The 24,326-nt window shown below is 43.9% G+C and overlaps 2 protein-coding genes across 3 annotated transcripts in view; one reads left to right on the top strand and one right to left on the bottom strand.

Annotated features, from left to right (window-relative positions):
* Positions 1-9,744, top strand: part of CFAP144 (cilia and flagella associated protein 144) — a 19,267-nt gene extending 9,523 nt beyond the window's left edge. Inside the window, exons 3-4 of the mRNA XM_073358057.2 lie at positions 5,914-6,017; positions 8,350-9,744. Of these exons, the coding sequence (XP_073214158.1) occupies positions 5,914-6,017; positions 8,350-8,460 (215 nt within the window). The 3' untranslated portion in view covers positions 8,461-9,744. The remainder of the gene's footprint in view (positions 1-5,913; positions 6,018-8,349) is intronic.
* On the bottom strand, positions 4,995-24,326 carry EBNA1BP2 (EBNA1 binding protein 2). 2 transcript variants are annotated; one of them, XM_073358055.1, is made up of 11 exons: positions 24,233-24,326; positions 23,071-23,152; positions 19,182-19,256; positions 18,442-18,525; positions 16,107-16,273; positions 14,598-14,721; positions 13,283-13,372; positions 12,911-12,986; positions 12,521-12,614; positions 9,645-9,807; positions 4,995-9,235 (listed from the first exon to the last, which is right to left on the bottom strand). In XM_073358055.1, the coding sequence occupies exons 3-11, from the start codon at positions 19,248-19,250 to the stop codon at positions 9,188-9,190; spliced, it is 915 nt and encodes a 304-aa protein (XP_073214156.1). In that variant the 5' UTR covers positions 19,251-19,256; positions 23,071-23,152; positions 24,233-24,326; the 3' UTR covers positions 4,995-9,187. The 2 variants fall into 2 exon arrangements, with proteins under 2 accessions (XP_073214156.1, XP_073214157.1); XM_073358056.1 differs by lacking the exon at positions 23,071-23,152.

Genomic DNA, 24,326 nt, shown 5'->3' with positions numbered 1-24,326 from the left:
AAAGTGTGTTCTTATTGACCAAAACATTATAATCATAATGTACATTTCCAGTATGTTTTGAGGATTTTTCCCATCAGTCATACACAGACATTTTTACAGTTTTTGGCATCAGCCATGAACTAGTTACAAGAGTTAACATTAGCATTAATATTAACAAATAATCTATCTCAAATTGTACAATCACAATTATTTTTGTCATGCCGAGCCTTTTGTTTAGATTGATCGTTTCTTAGGACAGTTTGTTCAATACCCCTTTTGAACCTTTAGCTCTTTCTTTACCTCAGGGTTTTTCTTAACGTAGACTTGTAGTTTAACCACATCCTCAGGACTTTAGTATTTTAGAGATGAGTTAGGCAAGTCTGTAAGGGCATTTTACTTTTCAAGGGTTAACTTGCTTTCCTCCTTTCCTCTATTTAGAGGGTTGAAATTTGAAATTTCTGTTATACCAAAATCTATGGTCTGGCTGGCTATGTTCTTACTGGCAGCAGCTATGGGCAACTTTCTTCCTCCCTTGTCAGCTAGGTAGTTTGCATGAACACCACACCTTAAAGAAACATAATTGTTTTCTATCATCATTGCAGTTTTGCTTTTTTAAATCTGGGAAGATTTAGTTGGGGATTGGTCCTGCTTTGAACAGGGGGTTGGACCAGATGACCTCCTGAGGTCCCTTCCAACCTTAATATTCTATGATTCTTACTCTTCTCGTCAAGGGTGAAGTACAGAGGTCGACTGGAGAGTGATCTGCTGTCAATTTGGCAGGTCTTTACTAGACCCACTAAATCAGGGGCAGGCAAACTTTTTGGCCTGAGGGCCATATCGAGTTTCCGAAATTGTATGGAGCTGGTTAGGGGAGGCTGAACCCCTGCCCCTGACTGCCCCATCCAACCCCCCATCTCTTTCCTGACTGCCCCCCTGGGGCCCTACCCCCATTCAACCCCCCTGTTCCTTGGCCTCTGACCGCCCCGCCCCCTATCCACACCCCTGCCCCCTGACCACCATTCCAAACTCCCCTGCCCTCTATCCAACCCCCCCTGCTCCCTGCCTCCTTACTGTGCTGCCTGGAGCACCGGTGGCTGGTGGCGCTACAGAGCACCAGGACAGGCGGCTGTGCTGCCTGGCTGGAGCCAGCCACACCACCGTGCAGCCCAGAGCGCTGGGTTGGGCTGCAGCTCTTCAGCTGCATTGCCCAGCAAGAGCTTGCATCCCTGTCGCCCAGTGCATTGTGCTTGTGGCACAGAGAGCTGAGGCTGTGGGGGAGTGGAACAGCAGGGGAGGGGCTAGCCTTCCAGGCCAGGAGCTCAGGGGCCGGGCAGCAGGCCAGGAGCTCAGGGGCCGGGCAGGAGGGTCCTGTGGGCTGGATGTGTCCCACAGGCCATAGTTTGCCCACCTCTGTGCTAAATCTAGTGCTGGTGGATCTGTCTTAGAGTGTCGATCCCCGCTGTAGTGTAGACCTGCTCTAAGAGATAAGATATATCCAAAGTGTCTATGGGTTTATTTACAAGGTTGCTCTGCTGTGTAAAGCCAGGATTCCAGCCTCTCTCTTGAACTTGAGACACAAACTGTTCACTTCCAATATCAGTTAACAAAGAAGCCTCCTTTAAGCTATCCACACTGGATTTTTCCAAAGCAAATTCAGTAGATTCATTTTCATTTGAAAGACTTTGGCCGTTAAGCACTAACACACTTTTCTTAGTAAAAACAATGAGGAGTCTTGTGGCACCTTAAAGACTAACAAATTTATTAGAGCATAACTTTCATGGGCTATGACCCACTTCTTCAGATATATGGAGTGAAAATTACAGTAGGCAGGCATAAATATACAGCACAAGAAAAGATGGGACTTGCCCTTACCAAGTGGGGGGTCAATGATTCAGTCAGGGTGGATGTGCCCCATTCCCAACAGTTGACAAGAAGGTGTGAATGTCAGAATAAAAATTACTTTTTGTAGTGCTAACGATGCCAATTCCATCAGGGTTGCGAGGTATTTACATGCCAGATATGCTAAACATTCATGCTTCAACCTCCATTTCAGGGGACATGCTTTCACGCTGATGACAGATTCTGGTCAATAACAGTCCAAAGCAGTCCAGACTGACTCATATTCATTTTCATCATCTGAGTCAGATGCCACCAAGCAGAAGGCTGATTTTCTTTTTTTGGTGGTTCTGTAGTTTCTGCATCAGAGTGTTGCTTTTTTACGTCTTCTGACAGCATGTTCCACACCTCATCCCTCTCAGATTTTGGAAGGCACTTCAGATTCTTAAACCTTGGGTCGAGTGCTGTAGCTATCTTTAGAAATCTCATATTGGTACCTTCTTTGCATTTTGTCAGATCTGCAGTGATTGTTCTTAAATTGAACAACATATGCTTGGTTGTCATCTGAGACCATATGGCAGAATGCAGGTAAAACAATGGAGCAGGAGACCTAATTCTCCCTCAAGGAGTTCAGTCACAAATTTAATTAAAAACACACTTTTTTTAATGACAGTCATGCATGGAAGCATGTTCTCTGGAAGGGTGGTTAAAGCATGAAAGGGCATACAAATGTTTAGCATATCTGGCATGTAAATACCTTGCACCGCCAGCTACAACAAAGCTATGCAAACGCTTGTTCACACTTTCAGATGACATTGTAAATAAGAGGTGGGCAGCATTATTCCCTGTAAATGTGAACAAACTTATTGGTCTTAGGGAGTGAACAGGACTTAGGACTGAATGGACTTGTAGGCGCTAAAGTTTTACATTGCTTTATTTTTTAGTGCAGTTTTGTAGATTTTTTTTTTTTAAACATTTGTAAGTTTCACCATCACGATAAAGAGATTGCACTACAGTACTTGCAGGAGGTGAATTGAAAAATACGATTTTATCTTTGCAGTACAACTATTTGTAATAAAATGTAGTGAGCCATGTATACTTTATTCTATGTTGTAATTGAAATCAATATATTTGAAAATGTAGAAAATATCCAAAGTATTAATAGAATATCATTTATTTAAACAATGCCATAAAAACTGATCAATCATGATTTTTTAATTGTTTGACAGCCCTAATTTGAGTCCATTGCTTCTTGTCCTACCCTCTGTGGCAAAACAGAATAACTTTTCTCTCTCTTTTATGGCACTGTTTCAAGTATTTGAAGACTGCTATCATGTTGTGTCATAAATATAAAGGGAAGGGTAACAACCTTTATGTATGCAGTAATACAAAAGCCCTTCAATTAACTTAGTTGGCACCTGACCAGAAAGATCAATGGGGAAAGAAGATACTTTCAAAGCTGGGGGGGAGGCTTTGTTTTTGTGCTCTGTGTGTGTTCTCTCTGAGACAGACCAAGCAAGTAATGACAGGTTTCAGAGTAACAGCCGTGTTAGTCTGTATTCGCAAAAAGAAAAGGAGGACTTGTGGCACCTTAGAGACTAACCAATTTATTAGAGCATAAGCTTTCGTGAGCTACAGCTCACTTCTTCAGATGCATATCGTGGAAACTGCAGCCTCCACGATATGCATCTGAAGAAGTGAGCTGTAGCTCACGAAAGCTTATGCTCTAATAAATTGGTTAGTCTCTAAGGTGCCACAAGTCCTCCTTTTCTTTCTTCAAGCAAGTAATGTAGCTCCTACTGAACTGATACTTACTATTGCTGTAATATTAGTTGTAATAGCAAGGAATGCATTAGATTATCTTTTGTTTTAGCTTGTGAATTTTCCCTGCTCTAAGAGGGAGGTTTATCCCTGTTTTTTGTAACTTTGAAGTTTTGCCTAGGGAGGAATCCTCTGTGTTAAGTCTTATTACCTTCCATCTTGATTTACAGAGGTGCTTCTTTTACTTTTTTTTCCTTTATAATAAAGTTCTGTTTTTTAAGAATCTGATTGGTTTTTAGTGTCCTAAAAATGCAAGGGTCTGGTCTGCGCTCACCTTGTTTACCTATCTGGTTGGTAGATTATTCTCAAGCCTCCCCAGGAAAGGGGGTGAAGGAGTTTGGGGGGAATATTTTGGGGAAACAGAAACTCCAAGTGGTCCTTTTCTTGAATCTTTGTCTAACTCACTTGGTGGTGGTAGCAGTACACATCCAAAGACAAGGAAGGATTTGTACCTTGGAGAAGTTTTTAACCTAAGCTGGTAGAAATAAGCTTAGGGGGTCTTTCATGCAGGTCCCCTCATCTGTACCCTAGAATTCAGAGTGGGGAGGGAACCCTAACATGTTGCCCCTTAATCTCCTCTTTTCCAAACTAAACACTCCCAGGTCCTTCAGCCTTTGCTCATATGGTTTGCATTCCATCCTTTTAATCATCTTTGTCAATCACCTCTGAATCCTTTCCAGTTTCTCTACCTTCTTTCTATACATTGGTGACCAAAATTGGACATAGTACTCCAGCTGAGGCCAAACCAGTGCCAAGTAAAGCATTACTACCACCTCCTGTGACTTGCATGCTTTGCCTCTGTTAATGCAAAAAAGCAAATGCAATCTAAAACTACAACAGCATTGCATTGACAACTCATGTTGAGGCTGTGATCCACCACAACTCCCAGATCCCTCTCAGTAGTGCTCTCTATTCCTACCTCCAGTTCATTAATAAAGATGTTAAATAACACTGGACCCAGAACAGATGCCTGTGACCTCCTTCCAATCTAAAAATTTCATTGATACTCTGTTTGTGGTTGCTTTGCCAATTATGTATCCACTTTATGGTAGTTCCGCCAAGCCCCCATTTCTCCAGCTTACTTATCAGAATGTCATGTGGGACTGTGTTAAAAGCCTTGCTAAAGTCTAGGTATATTATGTCCACCGCATTCCCCCATCCACCAAATCAGTTAACCTGTCAAAGAAGCAAATCAAGCTGGTTTGCCATGATTTGTTCTTAGTAAATCCATGCTGGATGCTACCCCTTCATCCTCCAGGTATTCACAAATTGAATGTTTTATACATTGCTCTAGTAGGTTTCCAGGGATCAAGGTCAGGCTGACTGGTCTGTAGTTCCCTGGATCCTCCTTTTTCCCCTTTTAAAGATTAAAACTATGTTAGCCTTTCTCAAATCTTCCAGGACTTCTATCATCAATGAGTTTGCAAATATTATTGCAAGCAGCTCTGAGATTTCTTCAGCTAATTCCTTCAGCAGCCTGGGGTGAACAGCATCAGGCCTTGCTGACTAATTCATTCATATTAGTCAGAAGATCTCTGACATGTTCTTTACTTATCCCGATCTGCATCCTTTCTCCTTTGTCGTCTATGGTAACTTCTCTCAAAAAATAACATGACGGGATGACTAGTGAAGAATCAAGCCCCACTTTAGTTAAAGGGGAGTTTTGCACTTTTCAGTCACTATTGCCATCTCCAGGAGGCCAGCCTTGATGACCTCTTGAGGTCCCTTCCAGCCCCACATTTCTATGATTCTAGAACTCTCTATGCACATGCCTTTACACAGAGTGAGAGCAGCCTGGGGGAAAAAAAGACACTGGCAAGTTTACAAACAGACAAAAGTTAATAGAAGTAGGAACTGGTTTCCTGAAGTCACAGATCAGGAAATAAGAACTGGAATAGTAAGGGACCAGGTTACAAGTAAGTAACTTAAGCAATGTCAATTGGCAGGATAGGGAGTGGTAGCTGGCAGCAGACTGAGTGAGGATAGGGGGCTGTTGTACAGGAGACAAGGATGACAGAATTAGAAAGATGTATGGGTATGTTTGACAAAAACAGTAGATATACCATGACACCTCACAGGGTCGTTCACAGAAGCGCAGAAACAGAGAGCTGACTTCACTGTTGGCCTCATCTATTTCTTTTAGAGTATGAGTTCCTCAGGATAAGGTTCAAATCTTCCCTTGTGTCATAACACTTAATTATTTGATCTAGTTCCTTTATTCTGGTTTAAAATACTGCCCTCTCCCCATACCTGTTTCCCCCCCCCACAATCCAACAGCCAAGTTTCTGAATCTTATTCACCATGCTGCACTGGAGCCAACCAAGAAATATACAGAGCCACAGACAGAGAGCCAGGAAATTGGCTGGAACAATACTCCCTTGGTGAGTAGGATCCCTAAACGCTTTATCCAGAGCAGTGGTTCTTAATCTTTACTGCAGCCTGTACCCATTATCAAAAATCGTATGTTCTTGCACCCCTTATAAAAAATCGTTGAAGTAGGTCAGTTCTTTAAACCTAGATATATTTTTTGTTTGGATATTACAGTAATTGTTAAAAAATGTATGTTAATAAATACATAGGTTTGATGAAACAAAATAGTTGTACTTATGTGCCTGTGCTTAATTTGTGTTTTTGATGATTTACCCTCTAAAAAAATCTGGTATGTCTTGCACCCCAGGTTAAGAACCACTGATCTAGAGTATAAAAAGGAGCAGCTCAATGTAAGCCTTTGAACTCATTTCTCTGGTTGAGGAATAAACCCGGAACAAACTTGAAACAAATATAACCAATGGAACAGAACATCCTGGGAAACTGGAATGGTTGGGAAAGAACTGAGGTGCTAGTGGGTAGCAAATTGAACATTAATGTTTAGTAGAATATGATGGAGTATACAGTCCAACTCAGAGGCGCCAACTTTCCAAGTTCAGGGGGCACTCAACCCCTGCTCCACCTCAGGCTCCGCCCCCCCACTCCACCCCTTCCTGCACTTGCTCTTCCTCCCCACCCCCCTAAGCACCTCCTGCATGCTGCTGAACAGCTGATCGCCATGGGGGCAGGAATCACTGGGAGGACAGGGAAGGAGCTGGTCCACAGGGCTTCTGGTGGATGCTGAGCACCCAGTATTTTCCCCCCCCGTGAGTGCTCCACCCCAAAACACACACGGAGCCCACGCGTATGGTCCAACTGGCATAGGCACTGCAGAGTACAGAGGTGAAGTGATAGTCCCCCTCTCTCAATCTGCTGCAATCATACCCAGAATATTTGCATTCAGTTCTGCTAACGTAAGTATCAGATGCTAATAAAGTTGGCGGGAGTTCACTGAAGAGCAACAACTAATGAAGTGACATTTAATGGGAGATAAGGCTACAAATGTTTGTAGGTAAATGTGGTATGACTGTATCCTTTAGGTAAGTGGGAAGAAAGAATCATGAAACTACTAATAAATTAGAGGTGTATCCCAATCAGAAAATATAGTCTGATTTATGATAAGGAATCAACATGGAAATACTTGGAGAAGAGATGTAGATTTTGTGACACAAGGGTTAATTAAAAACGTCTGACAAATGATAGTAGTAATCATGACTGATCCAGCAGAGATTTCTGAGGTTCCACTAAAGCAAGAGTGCCTGAAGAATTCTGATAAATTTCTTGGAAACCACTTAGTTGAGGGAACATAGAACTGATATAATTGTATTTGTTTCAAAATAGAGACAGGATTGCCATAGGTCAATTTCTTAGCGCTCCTTCTACTCAGAAGGGAAAAGAGCAGATAGGCAGTCAATGGGGTAGGGTAGAGTGCTTTAGTCTTTCAAAAATTAGCTAGTTCCTAGATGGATAACACCTGCAAACAGGCTATCACTAAACAGTGCACCAAGGGGAAACAATTTCTGCCTGCAGAGATTTATATAGAGCACGTCATGACTTGCACTGCCTCCCTGCCAACAGAAACGCTGACCTCTAACTTGCATCCCTGTGCAACTCATCGCTTCTTGCTACTGACTCCTGGCTTGATTGGTAATGTACTTCCAACCAGCCACAAAAAAAAAAAGTTTAGTCTTTACTCCAAAGACCTCCACACATTCCTGATGGCTTTAGTGACATGTTTTTATCCTTTATACCATTAGCTCGGCAACAAACGCAGCTAAGGGGTGAGGGATCTCATTCCTGCATCAAACAATTGTCAACTAGTACCAGCTCCAGAAACATTAATGCTATGGTGTGTCTCGGGTGAGTTAGAGTCACTGGTGACAATGCCTGAGCTAGAAAGAGCTCAGCGTGACTTTCAGGTGGTTGATTGAGGTTGGAGGACTAGCAGCAATGGGCAAGGGGAAAGAAATTACATCTAGAATTGAGCACATCTAAATTGGAGTTAGAGACAAACCTAGGAACTCTCAGGACCATTTTTACAAAACTACTTTAGAAGTACAGTTACCAAAAGACAAATGAAGGTTCCTTTATATGAGCACCTGGGTACAGTAGTAATCCAACAGTGAAGATATGATGGACCAATGGCCAGTATGGTAAATCCTATTACTTTTACCTTAGTGGCGATCAGCCAATAACATGAAATATGAGATTCAGTTACCTTATCAATCATATAGTCATCCAGTCATGCAGCAGTGAATTGCAGCAACTGACTCCTTGCATCTTTGATCTCAAAGAGAACATCTCCTGGAGACACTCCTCACACTTTGACCATTTTCTCTTCCACAGACTAGTGTGGACCGCACTGACCGCAGACTGTACTTCCCATGTCGGAACAGTGAGATCACCAAGTACATGGCTGCCATGTGGCGCCTGAAGGAGCAGAGCGAGAACATGTAGTAGGGTGGTAGTAGCAACATTGCTGTGCGAGGCAGAGTTGTGTGGTTTGGAGTTTCTAAACAATGTTGCCATCTCTTCATTGCCATGGGTAGCCCTGTCGATTTCTAAGCAAGGGAGGAGGACGCCCTAGCTGGGCCATACCTCCTGGAAGCTGACAGCTGTTACAGAAATAAACCCATGTGAAAGTTCTGCTTTTGTCTCTTACTGTTCTCATCCAAGTGGATGTACTAAAAACCTGCAAAAGGCTTTACCTTTTTGACAGGCTCCAGGCTTGTGACTGTAGCAAAGCCAGTATTTAACAAGTCTGACCTGGAGGCTAAATTCCCCACTTTTACCAAAGGCAGCTGTGGAAAGAGCCATGGGGATCCTCCAATCCCAGTCACAATGAGGGACAGATTTCAGGTCCCTCCTTCAACACAACACTGAAGATAGGAGAACCAAATGAGCTCTGTCCAAACTATTTAATAAGTTCACATATGCCAGGCCCAAGGCTTGAGAAGCAGAAAAAAATCTTGGAGGAAAATTAACAGTAAAAAGGAATTAATTAGTGACTGTATATGCACTTCCACTGCAACCATTTGCATCAAATGGCACCATCCAGCTTGGTCTACAGGAGTTAGAACTGCCTGAAGACTCCAGTGTCAGGAGGACCACCACCTGCAATTCATACAGACATAGAAACTAAACCAAAACCACTGGGGAGCAGGGTCCATCCACTCAATCCTTATCAGGTTCGACTCTTCATTTTCTGCCTCATCTTTTTGCCCGGTCTCTTCTGTAAAAAGAGTGACAAATTTAGATCTCTGGTTTTGAGCCCCACCCCCTGCTTCTGGCCTTATACAATGGGAAAGAAGTGGCCTTGTCAGAGCAATGATGCTCACCTTCCAGTTTTTCTGATGCAGGGGTTCAGGACGCTGGTAGAGATAAACATGGTATTTTCTGACTCACCTGCAAAGCATTCCTTTTGGCATGGAACTTGTTTTCCCCCATTCATATCAAACCAACCTGCTCAGCCTTGCCCACCACCTAATTAGTCTTGGTCTCCAAATACGAAGCCCATAGCCCCCTATACACAGGGGTCATGTGCCACTCCTAACACACATATAGCTCTTCCCTCTGTGGCCAGGGCCCATCTCCCACTAATGCACAGGGTTGGTAATGTGTAGGACACACTTCTCACTCACATTGGAACCTTTTTTCCCTGCTTTCCCAGGGCCCTTGTTGTGGGCCACGCTAGCCCGGAAGCTGGATACGTCATTGTGACTCTCCCGTGTGTTCCATTTTGAGCCTTTCTTCTTCCCACCAAAGCCAAACTTCTGATTCTTGTAACGTCGCTTTGCGTTTGGTCTGAAACAGAAACAACCAGTCATCTCTGCTAGGTTCCCACTACCCTCCCTCAGTGAACTCGCTTGAAAGCACATGTGCGATGTGGGAAGCTCCCAACCAGCTCCTCCTAGGTGATGCTCATGTCACGCTAGATTACATCAGATTTATTTCCGGCTGTCAAAAAAGACCCATTTGTCTCCCTCTCACTGGAGATGGCCGCCGACGTGCACAGGCTGAAACTGTGGAAAAGCAGCATCAGTTGCCCCATAACCTCAGCCGTGCAAAACACAATGCCATCCACAGCCTCAGAAACAACTCTGACATCATAATCAAAAAGGCTGACAAAGGAGGTGCTTCGTCATCATGAATAGGTCGGAATACGAACAAGAGGCTGCTAGGCAGCTCTCCAACACCACTTGCTACAAGCCATTACCCTCTGATCCCACTGAGAGTTACCAAAAGAAACTACAGCATTTGCTCAAGAAACTCCCTGAAAAAGCACAAGAACAAATCCACACAGACACACCCCTGCAAACCCCGACCTGGAGTATTCTATCTGCTACTCAAGATCCATAAACCTGGAAATCCTGGACGCCCCATCATCTCAGGCATTGGCACCCTGCCAGCAGGATTGTCTGGCTATGTAGACTCCCTCCTCAGACCTTACGCTACCAGCACTCCCAGCTATCTTTGAGACACCACTGACTTCCTGAGGAAACTACAATTCATCGGTGATCTTCCTGAAAACACCACTATGGATGTAGAAGCCCTCTACACCAACATTCCACACAAAGATGGACTACAAACCATCAGGAACAGTATCCCCGATAATGTCAGGGCAAACCTGGTGGCTGAACTTTGTGACTTTGTCCTCACCCATAACTATTTCACATTTGGGGACAATGTATACCTTCAAACCAGCGGCATTGCTATGGGTACCCGCATGGCCCCACAGTATGCCAACATTTTTATGGCTGACTTAGAACAACACTTCCTCAGCTCTCATCCCCTAATGCCCCTACTCTACTTGTGCTATATTGATGACAACTTCATCATCTGGACCCATGGAAAAGAAGCCCTTGAGGAATTCCACCATGATTTCAACAATTTCCATCCCATCATCAACCTCAGCCTGAACCAGTCCACACAAGAGATCCACTTCCTGGACACTACGGTGCTAATAAGCGATGGTCACATAAACACCACCCTATACCGGAAACCTACTGACCCCTATTCCTACCTACATGCCTCCAGCTTTCACCCAGATCACACCACGCGATCCATTGTCTACAGCCAAGCTCTACGATACAACCGCATTTGCTCCAACCCCTCAGACAGAGACAAACACCTACAAGATCTCTATCAAGCATTCTTACAACTACAATATGCACCTGCAGAAGTGAAGAAACAGACTGACAGAGCCAGAAGAGTACCCAGAAGTCACCTACTACAGGACAAACCCAACAAAGAAAATAACAGAATGCCACTAGCCATCACCTTCAGCCCCCAACTAAAACCTCTCCAACGCATCATCAAGGATCTACAGCCTATCCTGAAGGACGACCCATCACTCTCACAGATCTTGGGAGACAGACAAGTCCTTACTTACAGACAGCCCCCCAACCTGAAGCAAATACTCACCAGCAACCACGTACCACACAACAGAACCAGTAACCCAGGAACCTATCCTTGCAACAAAGCCCGTTGCCAACTGTGTCCACATATCTATTCAGGGGACACCATCATAGGGCCTAATCACATCAGCCACACTATCAGAGGCTCGTTCACCTGCACATCTACCAATGTGATATATGCCATCATGTGCCAGCAATGCCCCTCTGCCATGTACATTGGTCAAACTGGACAGTCTCTACGTAAAAGAATAAATGGACACAAATCAGATGTCAAGAATTATAACATTCATAAACCAGTCGGAGAACACTTCAATCTCTCTGGTCACTCGATTACATACCTAAAAATGGCAATTTTTCAACAACAAAACTTCAAAAACAGACTCCTGCGAGAGACTGCTGAATTGGAATTAATTTGCAAACTGGATAAAATTAACTTAGGCTTGAATAGAGACTGGGAGTGGATGGGTCATTACACAAAGTAAAACTATTTCCCCATGTTTATTCCCCCCCACCCCACTGTTCCTCAGACGTTCTTGTCAACTGCTGGAAATGGCCCAACTTGATCATCACTACAAAAGGTTTTCCTCCCCTCCGCCCCGCTCTCCTGCTGGTATTATATCATCTTAAGTGATCGCTCTCCTTACAGTGTGTATGATAACACCCATTGTTTCATGTTCTCTGTGTACATAAATCTCCCCACTGTATTTTCCACTGAATGCATCTGATGAAGTGAGCTGTACCTCACGAAAGCTTATGCTCAAATAAATTTGTTAGTCTCTAAGGTGCCACAAGTACTCCTTTTCTTTTTGCGAATACAGATTAACACGGCTGCTACTCTGAAACCTGTCAAAAATATTTAAGACACTCCACTCTCTGCCCCACCTTGTTTATAACCAACCTTTCCTCTCTGCAAGTGTATGCTATGAGCTGCAACTCCTCTCTGAGGTGCATAAGATTGAACATTAGCATTAAGAGCTGGGAATTATCTGCTGCCATCTCAGGGATAGCTTGGGTCTGGTACTATCCTGAAAAATAGCTTTGTAGACTCAGATGGGGATATACTGGCTCCAGCTGCAATGCCTCAAACTTCCCCATCTCACCCTTTCTTTATTCGTTGACCACCATCTCCTTCCTTCTTCCCTTGATGTGGTGGTGGCTGTTCCCCATCCAGGAAATCCAGCTTGTCAGAGAGACCTGCAAGAGCAGAACATTTGTGGAGCTGCTACCACTGAATCAGACAGAAGAATTTCCAATGTAAGAGCTACAGCATTAGTCAATGGCAGTTTTATCGCCCACTAGGCTCTGCCTATTTAAGAGTCTTTGTGCTACCACTACTGCTGCTCTGTGTATCTCTACGTTCAGCAGTGCCCTTTTCCAACTCACTCCTCTCCAGTTTTGGCTAATGACACCCCACATGCTGCAGTGCTCTTATCTCACTGTCCTCTTCCTGTTCCCTCAGCACTCTCTTGTGGCGAGACTGATGACTTCACCTTTCTGGTATTTCTTGATTGCATTCAGCACAGTTGCTTTTTCCTTTTGCCTCTTCTGCAGAACCTCTGTTTGTACCTGTAACAAGAGATAATATGGGTTTTTCTCCCTACTGTACTACAAACGCTCCCAAGGGGTGCCACTGTCTTTATATTTTCCCCCTCCACACCCCCAAACAGGCATAGTAAACTGGCCAAACAGGGTCATGTTCAAGGCCCTCCTTCGCAGTGTCCCCAAACAACAGCTGGAAATGCTGTCCAAGAGGTTTCACTCTCTGGGTTCCCAAACAATATCTGGGATCACCACCCACAGGCTCCAGGGTCTTGCCACCGATGGGTTTCCTTCTTGCCCGATAAGTTTCTCCACCTCCTCACCTTTTTGCCATATTTTCTCAATGCACGAAGCTGTTTTGCTTTCTCAGACTTCTCCATTGCTGCCTGTTTACTCTTGAGCTTGTGTCGAATCTTATTAGGAAACAAAATAAATGTTCTTGTTATGCAAAGGAAGATGTGGCTATGCGAACCATGAGATGGATAAGCCATATGGGTAGGGCCATTACTCAGGTATAAAAATAAAACATGCTGTAAATCTTTACACTATGCACTAAATGTAGTCTATATTTATTAAATCCCTAAGGTCCTCCTAAAGCTGCTGCCTAGACCCAGTGCCACATTCTCTATTGCATGTAGTGATTTTTAGATACAGCTTCCTCTCTCTAATAGGGTCAGATAACTCAAGTTTGGGAATGCTCACTGCAGAAACTCCCGGTCTTCTGGTTTTCTTCAACCCAGATTTGGCCAGAAGATTAATGGCATGTACAGAGATCAAGTGCAGCCTCAACAGAACAAGCTCTTACTGAACAGATTGAGACAAAGCTATCACTTTTGCCCAATCCTTTTGGATTTATAGACGAGATTGAGCAGTTCCCCTAGAAGGGACCTGAATCTTGGATAATGTTAGTGAAATCACTGGCCTCTCCCTGTGACAGAATTCAATCTTTCCCCTTCCTCCTCGCCCCCAAACAATTAAAAGCTTTTACTGGACTTTAAGAAAGAATGCAATTATACAATCAATCCAAAGATTAGAGAGATTCTTACTGGAAAGTTCTGCAATATGTGGAGGTAACAACTGAAGCATAAGAATAAACCTCTGCTCTTCAAAGACAACCAACACTAACAGTAAGAAAAACTTGTTCCATAGTGAAGTGCTTCACAACAAGCCATAATTCCCTGGGGATAATGGTCAGGGCTTCAGCAAGATTCTGTCAGGTCATGAGAACATTAGGAAAAAGTCCTGTGTTTTTAATATTATAAAAAACAAATTCTGTAATATGAACCTAACAGACTCTGGATTAAAATATGTGATGGATCCAATTCACTCCTAACTCCCAATTCCCTATTATAATCATTTCTATTTCACTTTACAATTCCCCTGAGAGCAGACTATTTCAAAATTGTCCATTATATGTGTTTTTTTGCACCCTCCTCTGAAGCATCTATTACAGGGCACTCCTGAAGACAGAGTAGATCACTAGTCTGGATTCCATATGTGCTGACAGACTTCAAGTCTGACCATGTTTCACTCATGTATCATTGTTCAATCCTAAAGTCTGTGCTTTACGTAGTCTAAGACCTACACTCGGGAATCTGAGGGAAGAAAAGACATCCAATGCCAAATCAAGTTTAATACCTTCTGCATCTGTTGGTCAGATTTGGCCATCTCTGCAAAGTAATCATCTGGCCTCCTTGTGGGGACTTTTTGGTGATGTAGCCAAGGAAGGGCCTTCAGCACCGCTGCCTGGGCCTGACGGTAACTGGGAAAACAATGGGACAGCAAGTTAAAGTTAACAGTAAGGTCTAAAGCACACTGGGCATGGACATCAGGAACTCAGTTCATATTAGCTATTTCATGCAAGATAAATACAATTTACATAAAATCCCAAAACTATATCAGAGCAACATTAAAAATGCAAAGAGCCCAGAAATTAAGGTGCCAACAACATTAACCGAGACACATAGCTCACGTTGTATTTCTATTCCTGTTTTTCTGGTTAACATGCAGTTTACAATTTTACAAATTGTACTGTAAAATGCAAACCATAAAATAGGCAGAATTGCAATGACACCAAGATGCTACAGGAACTTCCATTTTCACTTTGGAACCTTAGTGGTGTGCTACAGGTATTTTTAAAAGAAATGATCTGTTTAATTAGGCATGGAAATTAGTTACCACCTTTGCAGCTCCTGCTATTTCATTGGAGACAGTTTTCTATAAGACTGGTTTAACAGGGCAGCAATTTTTTTTACATTGTGCAACTACCTTGGCAAGTTTAATATAGGTTTAGAATGTACAGAATACCACCATGTACAAAAAAAATTGCAGTGCCCGTGATTTTCTCGTGTCCTGGAAATTAAGACAGTCTGAAGGATTTCATTGTATTTGTTTCAACGAGATAATATCCCACATGAAAATAGAGACCACCTCAAGACCTCTGGGTAGGAGGTCACAGATACAAACCCCCCCCCATCAATTTTAGGATTTTCTACTGCCAACCATTACTAAAGTACCTGAGTGCCTTCCACACAAAATACAGCCTGATATGCGTTAATATATTTTTTTTCCCCTTGAAGTTTAGATTTGTAAGGAAGCAGTTCTCTAAAGAGAACTTAATATATTTGAATTTAATTAAAAAAAAGAATTTTCTTGACAAGAAAATTCAACACTTATTTCATACTTAAATTCAAAGTTTTTTTAATCTACCCAAGATTTAAATTATCTGAATATAAAGCACAATTTTTTAAGAGAGTCTATTTTAAGTAAAAACCAAGATTTATATTACTAAAATATTTTCTCATGATTGATCGTTTTATAATCCAGGCCTGCCAAAAGAGGGTAAAGCACAAAATCTCAGAATCCAAAACAGGGAAGGATTTCAAGCTTCAAGATGTCTTGTTCTATTCTGGAATATATTTTTAGGGTTTATAGCAGCATGACACATGGGTGTCGAGTTGTTACACATGTATATGCATTAAGGATCGAAAGTGATGTGACATCGGCATGTGGATGGAAGGCACGACACTGATGGCGTGCAGAGCATGGCAAGATGTGATAGTGATGCAACACTAGGTTGTGTATGTGGATAGGCCATGTGTGTGGTATGACTCTGGGGCCCCATAGGAGAACGTCGCCCCCTCTCACAAGCTCATCTCTCGCTGGAAGTCATCCTCAGGGTCGACGGTGGCTTTGTCAGGTGTGTGATATGAGGTTGGACTCATGACGTTTGGTGCCTGACCCAAGGTCACATCCAGCCTTTCCACCCAGGCAAGCTGCTGCTTGAATTCACACAAACATTGCTTCAAGCCATCCTAGAAAAAGAAGGACAGTTCTATTAACAGCAAGACACAAAACAAGTTTGTCTTTTGAAGGCTAGCAATTCTATATCTCCATATTAGGATGGGCTGCCCCTTTAAGGGAGTTGGGCTCAACCCCACCCTTGACTTGTTAGCTGCCTCCCCAGGTGATGGCCTTTGAGGCAGATAAGACTGTCTGCTGAATTCAATTTAAGAGAGCAGCAAGATTCCTGTGGAGAGGTAGGGTCAAAGAGGACCAGAGAAGGAGCGCTCCATACCAGCTAAATGCAAAGGCTAGCTGCAATGAGGAGCAGGAGATGAAAAGCCTTAAGAAGCAGCTTGAGGAAATGCCAGGCAGCATGAATGGAGTTTTGGAGGAAAAAATTGCAGAGTGGGGACAGACTTGTTTTGACTTAACCTGACATTTAACTGTGATGATGTTTTAATAAACCAGACCTCAAGAAGGGGTGTTTGACTCAAGAATCTGGGTGTAGTTTGAGAACCCCGAGAAAGGGAAATGAGGCAGGATCAAACACCAGATCAGGTCCATGATTTAAACGAGTGATTGTGTGATCTTATAATTTTGTTCCTTCCTTGCTTCCCACTCTTTCATGCAACAGCAACCTTGATTTTAGATTGTGGAAAGTACTCAGTACACTTTTGGGCACGCAAAAATAACACTGCTGTTAAAGAATCTAAAGTTAATATGACAGCAAATGAGTGTGCTTCTACGGGTATATCTACACTGCAACTGGGAGGTGTGACTGAAGCAAGTCTAGACATACCCGAGCTAGCTCTGATCTAGCTAGATTAAAGCTAGCTCAAGTAACAATAGGAGTGAAGAGCAGCCTCTGCCCGCGCTGCTGCAGCAAGTATGTACCTAGGGTCTGGGTGGGAAGAGTAAATCCGTGAAGCTGCCCATACTGCAGCAGCTTCACTGCTATTATTACTCAAGCTAGCTTTGATTTATCTAGATCAAACCTTCCAACAGCAGTGCAGACATACCCTACGATAGCGTTGAGCTGTGCAGAGTGAGTGTTGGGAGCAGTGGTCTAATACTGCCAGGCAGGCATACACACCAACCAGCCAGTAATTCTACTGACCTTTTGCAAGTGCATTTTGGAACAAACTGGGCCCAGCCCAATTATTAAGCTCTCCACAAGCTAAAAATCTTCCTCCAGCAAGGTATTTTATTCCCTAAACACGTGCCTGCCACACACCAGTTCTGTGTCCCCACAAGACCACTCCAGAAAGTGTTTTGGTACGTCAAAAGCTGTTCTGGGACAGCGAGTATGCACTAGGGAACTGCATTATGTAGTAATGGCAGTCAAACCATAGTTATGATGAACTAATGGAAGCTCAGTTTCTGATTTTGGATCCACCCACCTAAAGGTTCACAAAAAAGACATATAATGGCTTCAAACTTGGTAGGTTAGCCTTGTGGCAAAGGTAAAACATTTTCTATAAAATCTGAAGTGAACCAAACACTAAATTAAAACCCAAAAAGGCAAAGAAAAGTTACTTTACTGGACTCCTTCAGCTGGGATCTACTTCCCAGGATCCTGGGGAGGAGGCAACAATTGGTAGAGCCCAGCAAATCTGCCAATATCCACTTTATATGCGCATCCCCGGACAATATTTGCAGATGGATGCAGATTCAAATTTTGTATCAGTGCAGGGCTCTAACCATTGGTCCCTGATATGGATTGACTATCCAACCTTCTACTGTTTAATCATAACCCAAATGCCTAAACCTCAGTATGGCCAGCTGAGTCTTCAACAACTTGAGATAACCTGATAGTTGCCACAGGCCATAAAATCGTAAACGAACAAATCCTGTAATCTACATGGAAGCTAAAGTCAATGAGTAATATCGACCGTGGTGTCTCAGCATTAAAGCAGCGAAGAACATGATCAACTCACTTAAGGACTTCATAGTGTAAAAAGGAAATTGGTATGACAGTACTAGTTCCATAACAAACCCAGCCTTTACCACTGCAGTGTTCCCCACCAAAGATGTATGCGATAACTGAATAAATGCTCTAAGAGTTTTTAATTCACTAACCTCTGTGATTCCTATAGGTAGCCACATGAACAAGCCCAACCTTCAAAAGCAAACTCTTCCCATATAAGCACTTGCATGCACACACCAGAGTCACAGCCTACACAGACACAGTACTCACCACATTGTTAAGAGTCTTCTTGTGCCCCTCAAGCACAACATTCAGCCCTGGCTTCAGGGCACCCCTGGAAAATGCTGCCTGGAGCTGCACAGAAGGAGATTGGTCACAGATTGGTCCAGAGAAGATAGATTATGTCCCTTGCCAGGGGCTGAACACTTGGGCCAAAGCAGGAACTTATCACTCATAAGCACATCCATAATCAGGAAAGCCAGCCGACTAAGGGGAGGGGATAAAGGCAGAACATGTCAGGGGCTCACACACCACATTGATGGATAGAGGATAAGAACTCAGATAAAAAATGTGAAATCCTATCCACAACAGGCCACAAGAGAGAAGAGCTCTCGGGGGGAAGAAAGGCGGGACGCATAGCTCAGTGGTTTAAGCATTGGCCTACTAAACCCAGGGTTGTGAGTTCAATCCTTGAGGGGGCCATTTAGGGATCTGGGGCAAAAACTGGGGATTGGCCCTGCTTTGAGCAGGGGGTTGGACTAGATGACCTCCTGAGGTCCCTTCCAACCCTGATATTCTATGATCTTTTTCTGCTGACACCCCTCCCACACACAATAGGCAGTGGTGAAACATTTTAGTATAATTGGGGAAGCTTGATGTTCTAACTGATGCCTCCTCCGCAACCCCCTTCATTGTGTAGGGTTAGGTGTTCTCATCCAGGGGAATCTGCACTCCTTCTCCCCACACAGCATTGGGGAAATCTTGCTCAAGCTCCTTGGGATTAAGTTTACCTCTTTGTCAGTGATGACCGATTCTTCTGACTCGGACTCTGACAACGACTGATTTTCATAGTCTGCCATCTTTAACTTGGAGAAAGAAACAGATGAAGGTCATGTGTACTCTGTTCTATTTGGTTTCTCATACTATGTTCATCTCTGTATCTACAGAACTGCATAAGGATGGATGAGAGTCTGACTTGTACCCAGCCTGGCTCAAAAGAAATGGTTGGTTGCAGAGTGGATGAGTCATGTTCCCTGTGCAGGAATATGATGCTAGATGCATAGAGGGAGTGTGCACATGTGCTTTGTTCCCCTAACAGGGGATTGCTGTCTGATGTTGCTAGTTCTGAAGTGCTGAGATTGAAAATTCCTCCTCCAATGGATTTTTACTGCAGTGTTCACAGATAGTGTTCACAGCCCTGTTTTCAGACACACAGCTGTCCAGAAATTCTCATTTTTTAAATGCTGGGTCTCAACCCAAATATATTTTTTCCTTTTGAAAGTTTGAGTAATATTAATTCAACCAATTTTTCATCTGTATGAGGATGAAAATACTATTCTGCTGTGTATATGTTCCATATAAAACCCTATGTCATAAAGGCTATTATAATGCTGCACTTATTAAAGACTGAGGTAAAATTGTGTGCAACACTAATTTTTTTTTCTTTTTGCTTGTTACTACAAATAATCCTTCAAGTTGCTATAAATGAAATCTAGAGGAAATAATTCTCCATTTTCTCTACAGTAGAACCTCAGAGTTACAAACTGACCAGTTAACCACACACCTTATTTGGAACTGGAAGTATGCAATCAGGCAGCAGCAGAGATACAACTCCCCCCACCCATACAAATACAGTACAGTACTGTGTTAAATGCAAACTACTAAAAAAATTAAGGGAAGCAGTATTTTTTTCTGCATAGTAAAGTTTCAAAGCTGTATTAAGTCAATGGTCAGTTGTAAACTTTTGAAAGAACAACCAAAACATTTTATTCAGAGTTACAAACATTTCAGAGTTAAGAACAACCTTCATTCCTGAAGTGTTTGTAACTCTCAGGTTCTATTGTATTTACTTACTACACTTGACAGCACTTTAAGCTTAAGTCAGTTTCATTCTGTTCCCTGCACGTTCTACTCCTGGGGGAATTCTGCATATCTGCAGACACGCAGAATTAATCTGTCTCGCATAAAGAACACATTTTGCCTAGTTTCAGAGTAGCAGCCGTGTTAGTCTGTATCCGCAAAAAGAAAAGGAGGACTTATGGCACCTTAGAGACTAACCAATTTATTTGAGCATAAGCTTTCGTGAGCTACAGCTCACTTCATCGGATGCATTCAGTGGAAAATACAGTGGGGAGATCTATATACACAGAGAACATGAAACAATGGGTGTTACCATACACGCTGTACGGAGAATGATCAGGTAAGGTTAGCTATTACCAGCAGGAGAGCGGGGGAACCCTTTTGTAGTGATAATCAAGGTGGGCCATTTCCAGCAATTGACAAGAATGTCTGAGGAAGGGGGAGGGGGGCGCGGATAAACATGGGGAAATAGTTTTACTTTGTGTAATGACCCATCCACTCCCAGTCTCTATTCAAGCCTAAGTTCACAGAATCATAGAATATCAGAGTTGGAAGGGACCTCAGGAGGTCATCTAGTCCAACCCCCTGCTCAAAAGCAGAACCAATCCCCAATTAAATCATCCCAGCCAGGGCTTTGTCAAACCTGACCTTAAAAACTTCTAAGGAAGGAGATTCCACCACCTCCCTAGCCAACGCATCCCAGTGTTTCACCACCCTCCTAGTGAAAAAGTTTTTCCTAATATCCAACCTAAACCTCCCCCACTGCAACTTGAGACCATTACTCCTTGTCCTGTCCTCTTCCACCACTGAGAATAGTCTAGAACCATCCACTCTGGAACCACCTCTCAGGTAGTTGAAAGCAGCTATCAAATCCCCCCTCATTCTTCTCTTCTGCAGACTAAACAATCCCAGTTCCCTCAGCCTCCTCATAAGTCATGTGTTCCAGACCCCTAATCATTTTTGTTGCCCTTCGCTGGACTCTCTCCAATTTATCCACATCCTTCTTGTAGTGTGGGGCCCAAAACTGGACACAGTACTCCGGATGAGGCCTCACCAATGTCAAATAGAGGGGGACGATCACGTTCCTCGATCTGCTCGCTATGCCCCTACTTATACATCCCAAAATGCCACTGGCCTTCTTGGCAACAAAGGCACACTGCTGACTCATATCCAGCTTCTCGTCCACTGTCACCCCTAGGTCCTTTTCCACAGAACTGCTGCCTAGCCATTCGGTCCCTAGTCTGTAGCTGTGCATTGGGTTCTTCCGTCCTAAATGCAGGACCCTGCACTTATCCTTATTGAACCTCATCAGATTCCTTTTGGCCCAATCCTCCAATTTGTCTAGGGCCCTCTGTATCCTATCCCTGCCCTCCAGCATATCTACCACTCCTCCCAGTTTCGTATCATCCGCAAATTTGCTGAGAGTGCAATCCACACCATCCTCCAGATCATTTATGAAGATATTGAACAAAACCGGCCCCAGGACCGACCCCTGGGGCACTCCACTTGACACCAGCTGCCAACTAGACATGGAGCCATTGATCACTACCCGTTGAGCCCGACAATCTAGCCAACTTTCTACCCACCTTATAGTGCATTCATCCAGTTAATTTAAGTTACATTAATTGTATCCAGTTTGCAAATTAATTCCAATTCAGCAGTCTCTCGTTGGAGTCTGTTTTTGAAGTCTTTTTGTTGGAGAATTGCCACTTTTAGGTCTGTAATCGAGTGACCAAAGAGATTGAAGTGTTCTCCGACTGGTTTTTGAATGTTATAATTCTTAACGTCTGATTTGTGTCCATTTATTCTTTTACATAGAGATTGTCCAGTTTGGTCAATGTACATGGCAGAGGGGCATTGCTGGCACATGATGGCATATATCACATTGGTAGATGAGCAGGTGAACGAGCCTCTGATAGCGTGGCTGATGTGATTAGGCCCTATGATGGTGTCCCCTGAATAGATGTGGACACAGTTGGCAACGGGCTTTGTTGCAAGGATAGGTTCCTGGGTTAGTGGTTCTGTTGTGTGGTTGCTAGTGAGTAATTGCTTCAGGTAGGGGGGCTGTCTGTAAGCAGACAGGGGGCCTGTCTCCCAAGATCTGTGAGAGTGATAGGTCCTAATAAGAAAAGGAGTACTTGTGGCACCTTAGAGACTAACCAATTTATTTGAGCATAAGCTTTCGTGAGCATCTGATGAAGTGAGCTGTAGCTCACGAAAGCTTATGCTCAAATAAATTGGTTAGTCTCTAAGGTGCCACAAGTACTCCTTTTCTTTTCGGTCATAATAAGTGCATCAGTTCCACCTTTTGCCCACCAGAGGCCGCTGTGGCGCCAGAGCAGCCTGACACATTCATGCGTCTGTTCTAGCGCCACAGTGGCCTCTGGTGTGCAAAAGGCAGAACTGCAGCACTTATTTGGCAAAATGCGTTTCATGTGGGAAAATATAAAATTCTACACTCAGTGTGGCAGAATTCCTGTAGGAGCAGAGTTCATCACAGCACTCTGCCTGCAGAGCCAGGTTAGGACAGAGTGGGGCACACAGGACTGCTGGGCGGGGGGTGTGCGTCACAGACTGAGGTTCAGAATGGCTAGTGAGGGGGACAGACTGGAGCATGAGCTCAGGAGCCAGTGGGGTGACAGCATTGAGCCTGTGGATAGGGGAGGGTGGCTGCAGAGATTCATGGGGATGGGGGGTGTGGGGACAGGAGCAGACGTGCCTGACTGAATGGGAGAGGCTTGGGGTCAGTCAGGGTCTACATGGGGGAGACTTCCCAACACCATAACAATCCCCCCCCCCCCCCCAAGAAAAACCTCTCACCTACACCCAGGTTCACTCCCAGGGGCCTTTGCTATCTCTCAGCTCCTCCTTTACATGCTTCTGACAGGTGCAGGAAATAGTTCTGTATCGTAATTTAAAAGAATTACACAAAGTTCTGTATTAATATGCCTAGTAAAGGAATCAATTTGCAAAAAAAAAAAAAATGACCAGCAATTTTCTTTTCTGCTCTGTATTGCTGCAGACATCCCTGCTGACAGATATTTTGAAATAAATTACCAAAATAGTTGTAATTATAGTGTTATTTTGACAAATAAAATATGCAGAATTTTGAAATATTGTGTGCAGAATTTTTAATGTTTTAGCACAGAATTCCCTCAGGAGTAACACTGAATTCATGTTCCCTGTTTGTACGAGTTGTTCATTCCCTCTGAAGCTAGATGGACTTTTGGCCTGACCCTGTATGGCTGTTCTCATGTTTTCCACACAGCATAAAGGAAGGAAAACATTATTGTACAACCACAAAAGCTGCCAGGTGGACTCAAAGACAGGGAGAGGTAACCTTTTTACACGCCTTATTAAAGTTACCTACAGCTCAGGTTCACAACACCTCCTTTCTAATCTCTTTCCATTATAGAAATTTTAGCCCGCAACACTGCAAGCACTCATGCAGACATCATTTAACACACGAGTAGTCAACTGAAATCAGTGGGGCTACTGAAGCGCACACAGGTATTCACGTAAGTGCTTATAGGATGGAGCCTTAGGCATCTCCTGTAACAGCAAAGGTTTCCAAATAGAAGTGTGATTTTTAAGTAGTCATCGTCCCGTTAAAGCACCGTACAAGCGCCGCTACACCAAGTGCCCGTTCTGAACACCAGGACCAGGCCGTGCGGTCACCGCGCCGGCGGGAAGCCGAGGGGGGAGCTGTGAAGGGGCGCCCAAGGGCCGGTCGGTCTGTTAGCAGCAGAGTGAACCCAGTGGGGGTGAGGAGTCTCCCCCGACGCCAGGACTAACTCGGCACCGAAATACGCTCCACCCGGGCCCAGGGAGACGAGCCGCAGCCCCGTACCAGCAGCGGGCAGGGCAGGGCGAGAACCCAGAAGCCCGGGTCTGGCCGAGAACGGGGCAGCACGGGGGCAGTCCCGCAGTCCACGTGGCAACAGCCCAGCGCGGGGAGAGAGGCGCTGGGTCCCGCTCTTACCTCAGCAGCCAGTTCCTTTCCCTGCCACGCGGACCCTCAGCACCAAAGACAGGCGGCTCGTGAGACACTCACTTCCGGCCTCCGCCGCCGAGGC

This window comes from Lepidochelys kempii, chromosome 8, assembly GCF_965140285.1.
Source record: "Lepidochelys kempii isolate rLepKem1 chromosome 8, rLepKem1.hap1, whole genome shotgun sequence".
NCBI lineage: Eukaryota > Metazoa > Chordata > Testudines > Cheloniidae > Lepidochelys > Lepidochelys kempii.
This window is presented reverse-complemented; position numbering and strand designations above follow the sequence as displayed.

Coding starts and splice junctions, on each gene's coding strand:
- EBNA1BP2 (XM_073358055.1), bottom strand. CDS start 19,250: ATGGCAGACTATGAAAATCAGTCGTTGTCAGAGTCCGAGTCAGAAGAA. Junction 18,526..19,181: donor CGGTCATCACTGACAAAGAG/GTAAACTTAATC, acceptor CCTTCTGTGCAG/CTCCAGGCAGCATTTTCCAG. Junction 12,615..12,910: donor AATCAAGAAATACCAGAAAG/GTGAAGTCATCA, acceptor CTGCTCTTGCAG/GTCTCTCTGACAAGCTGGAT.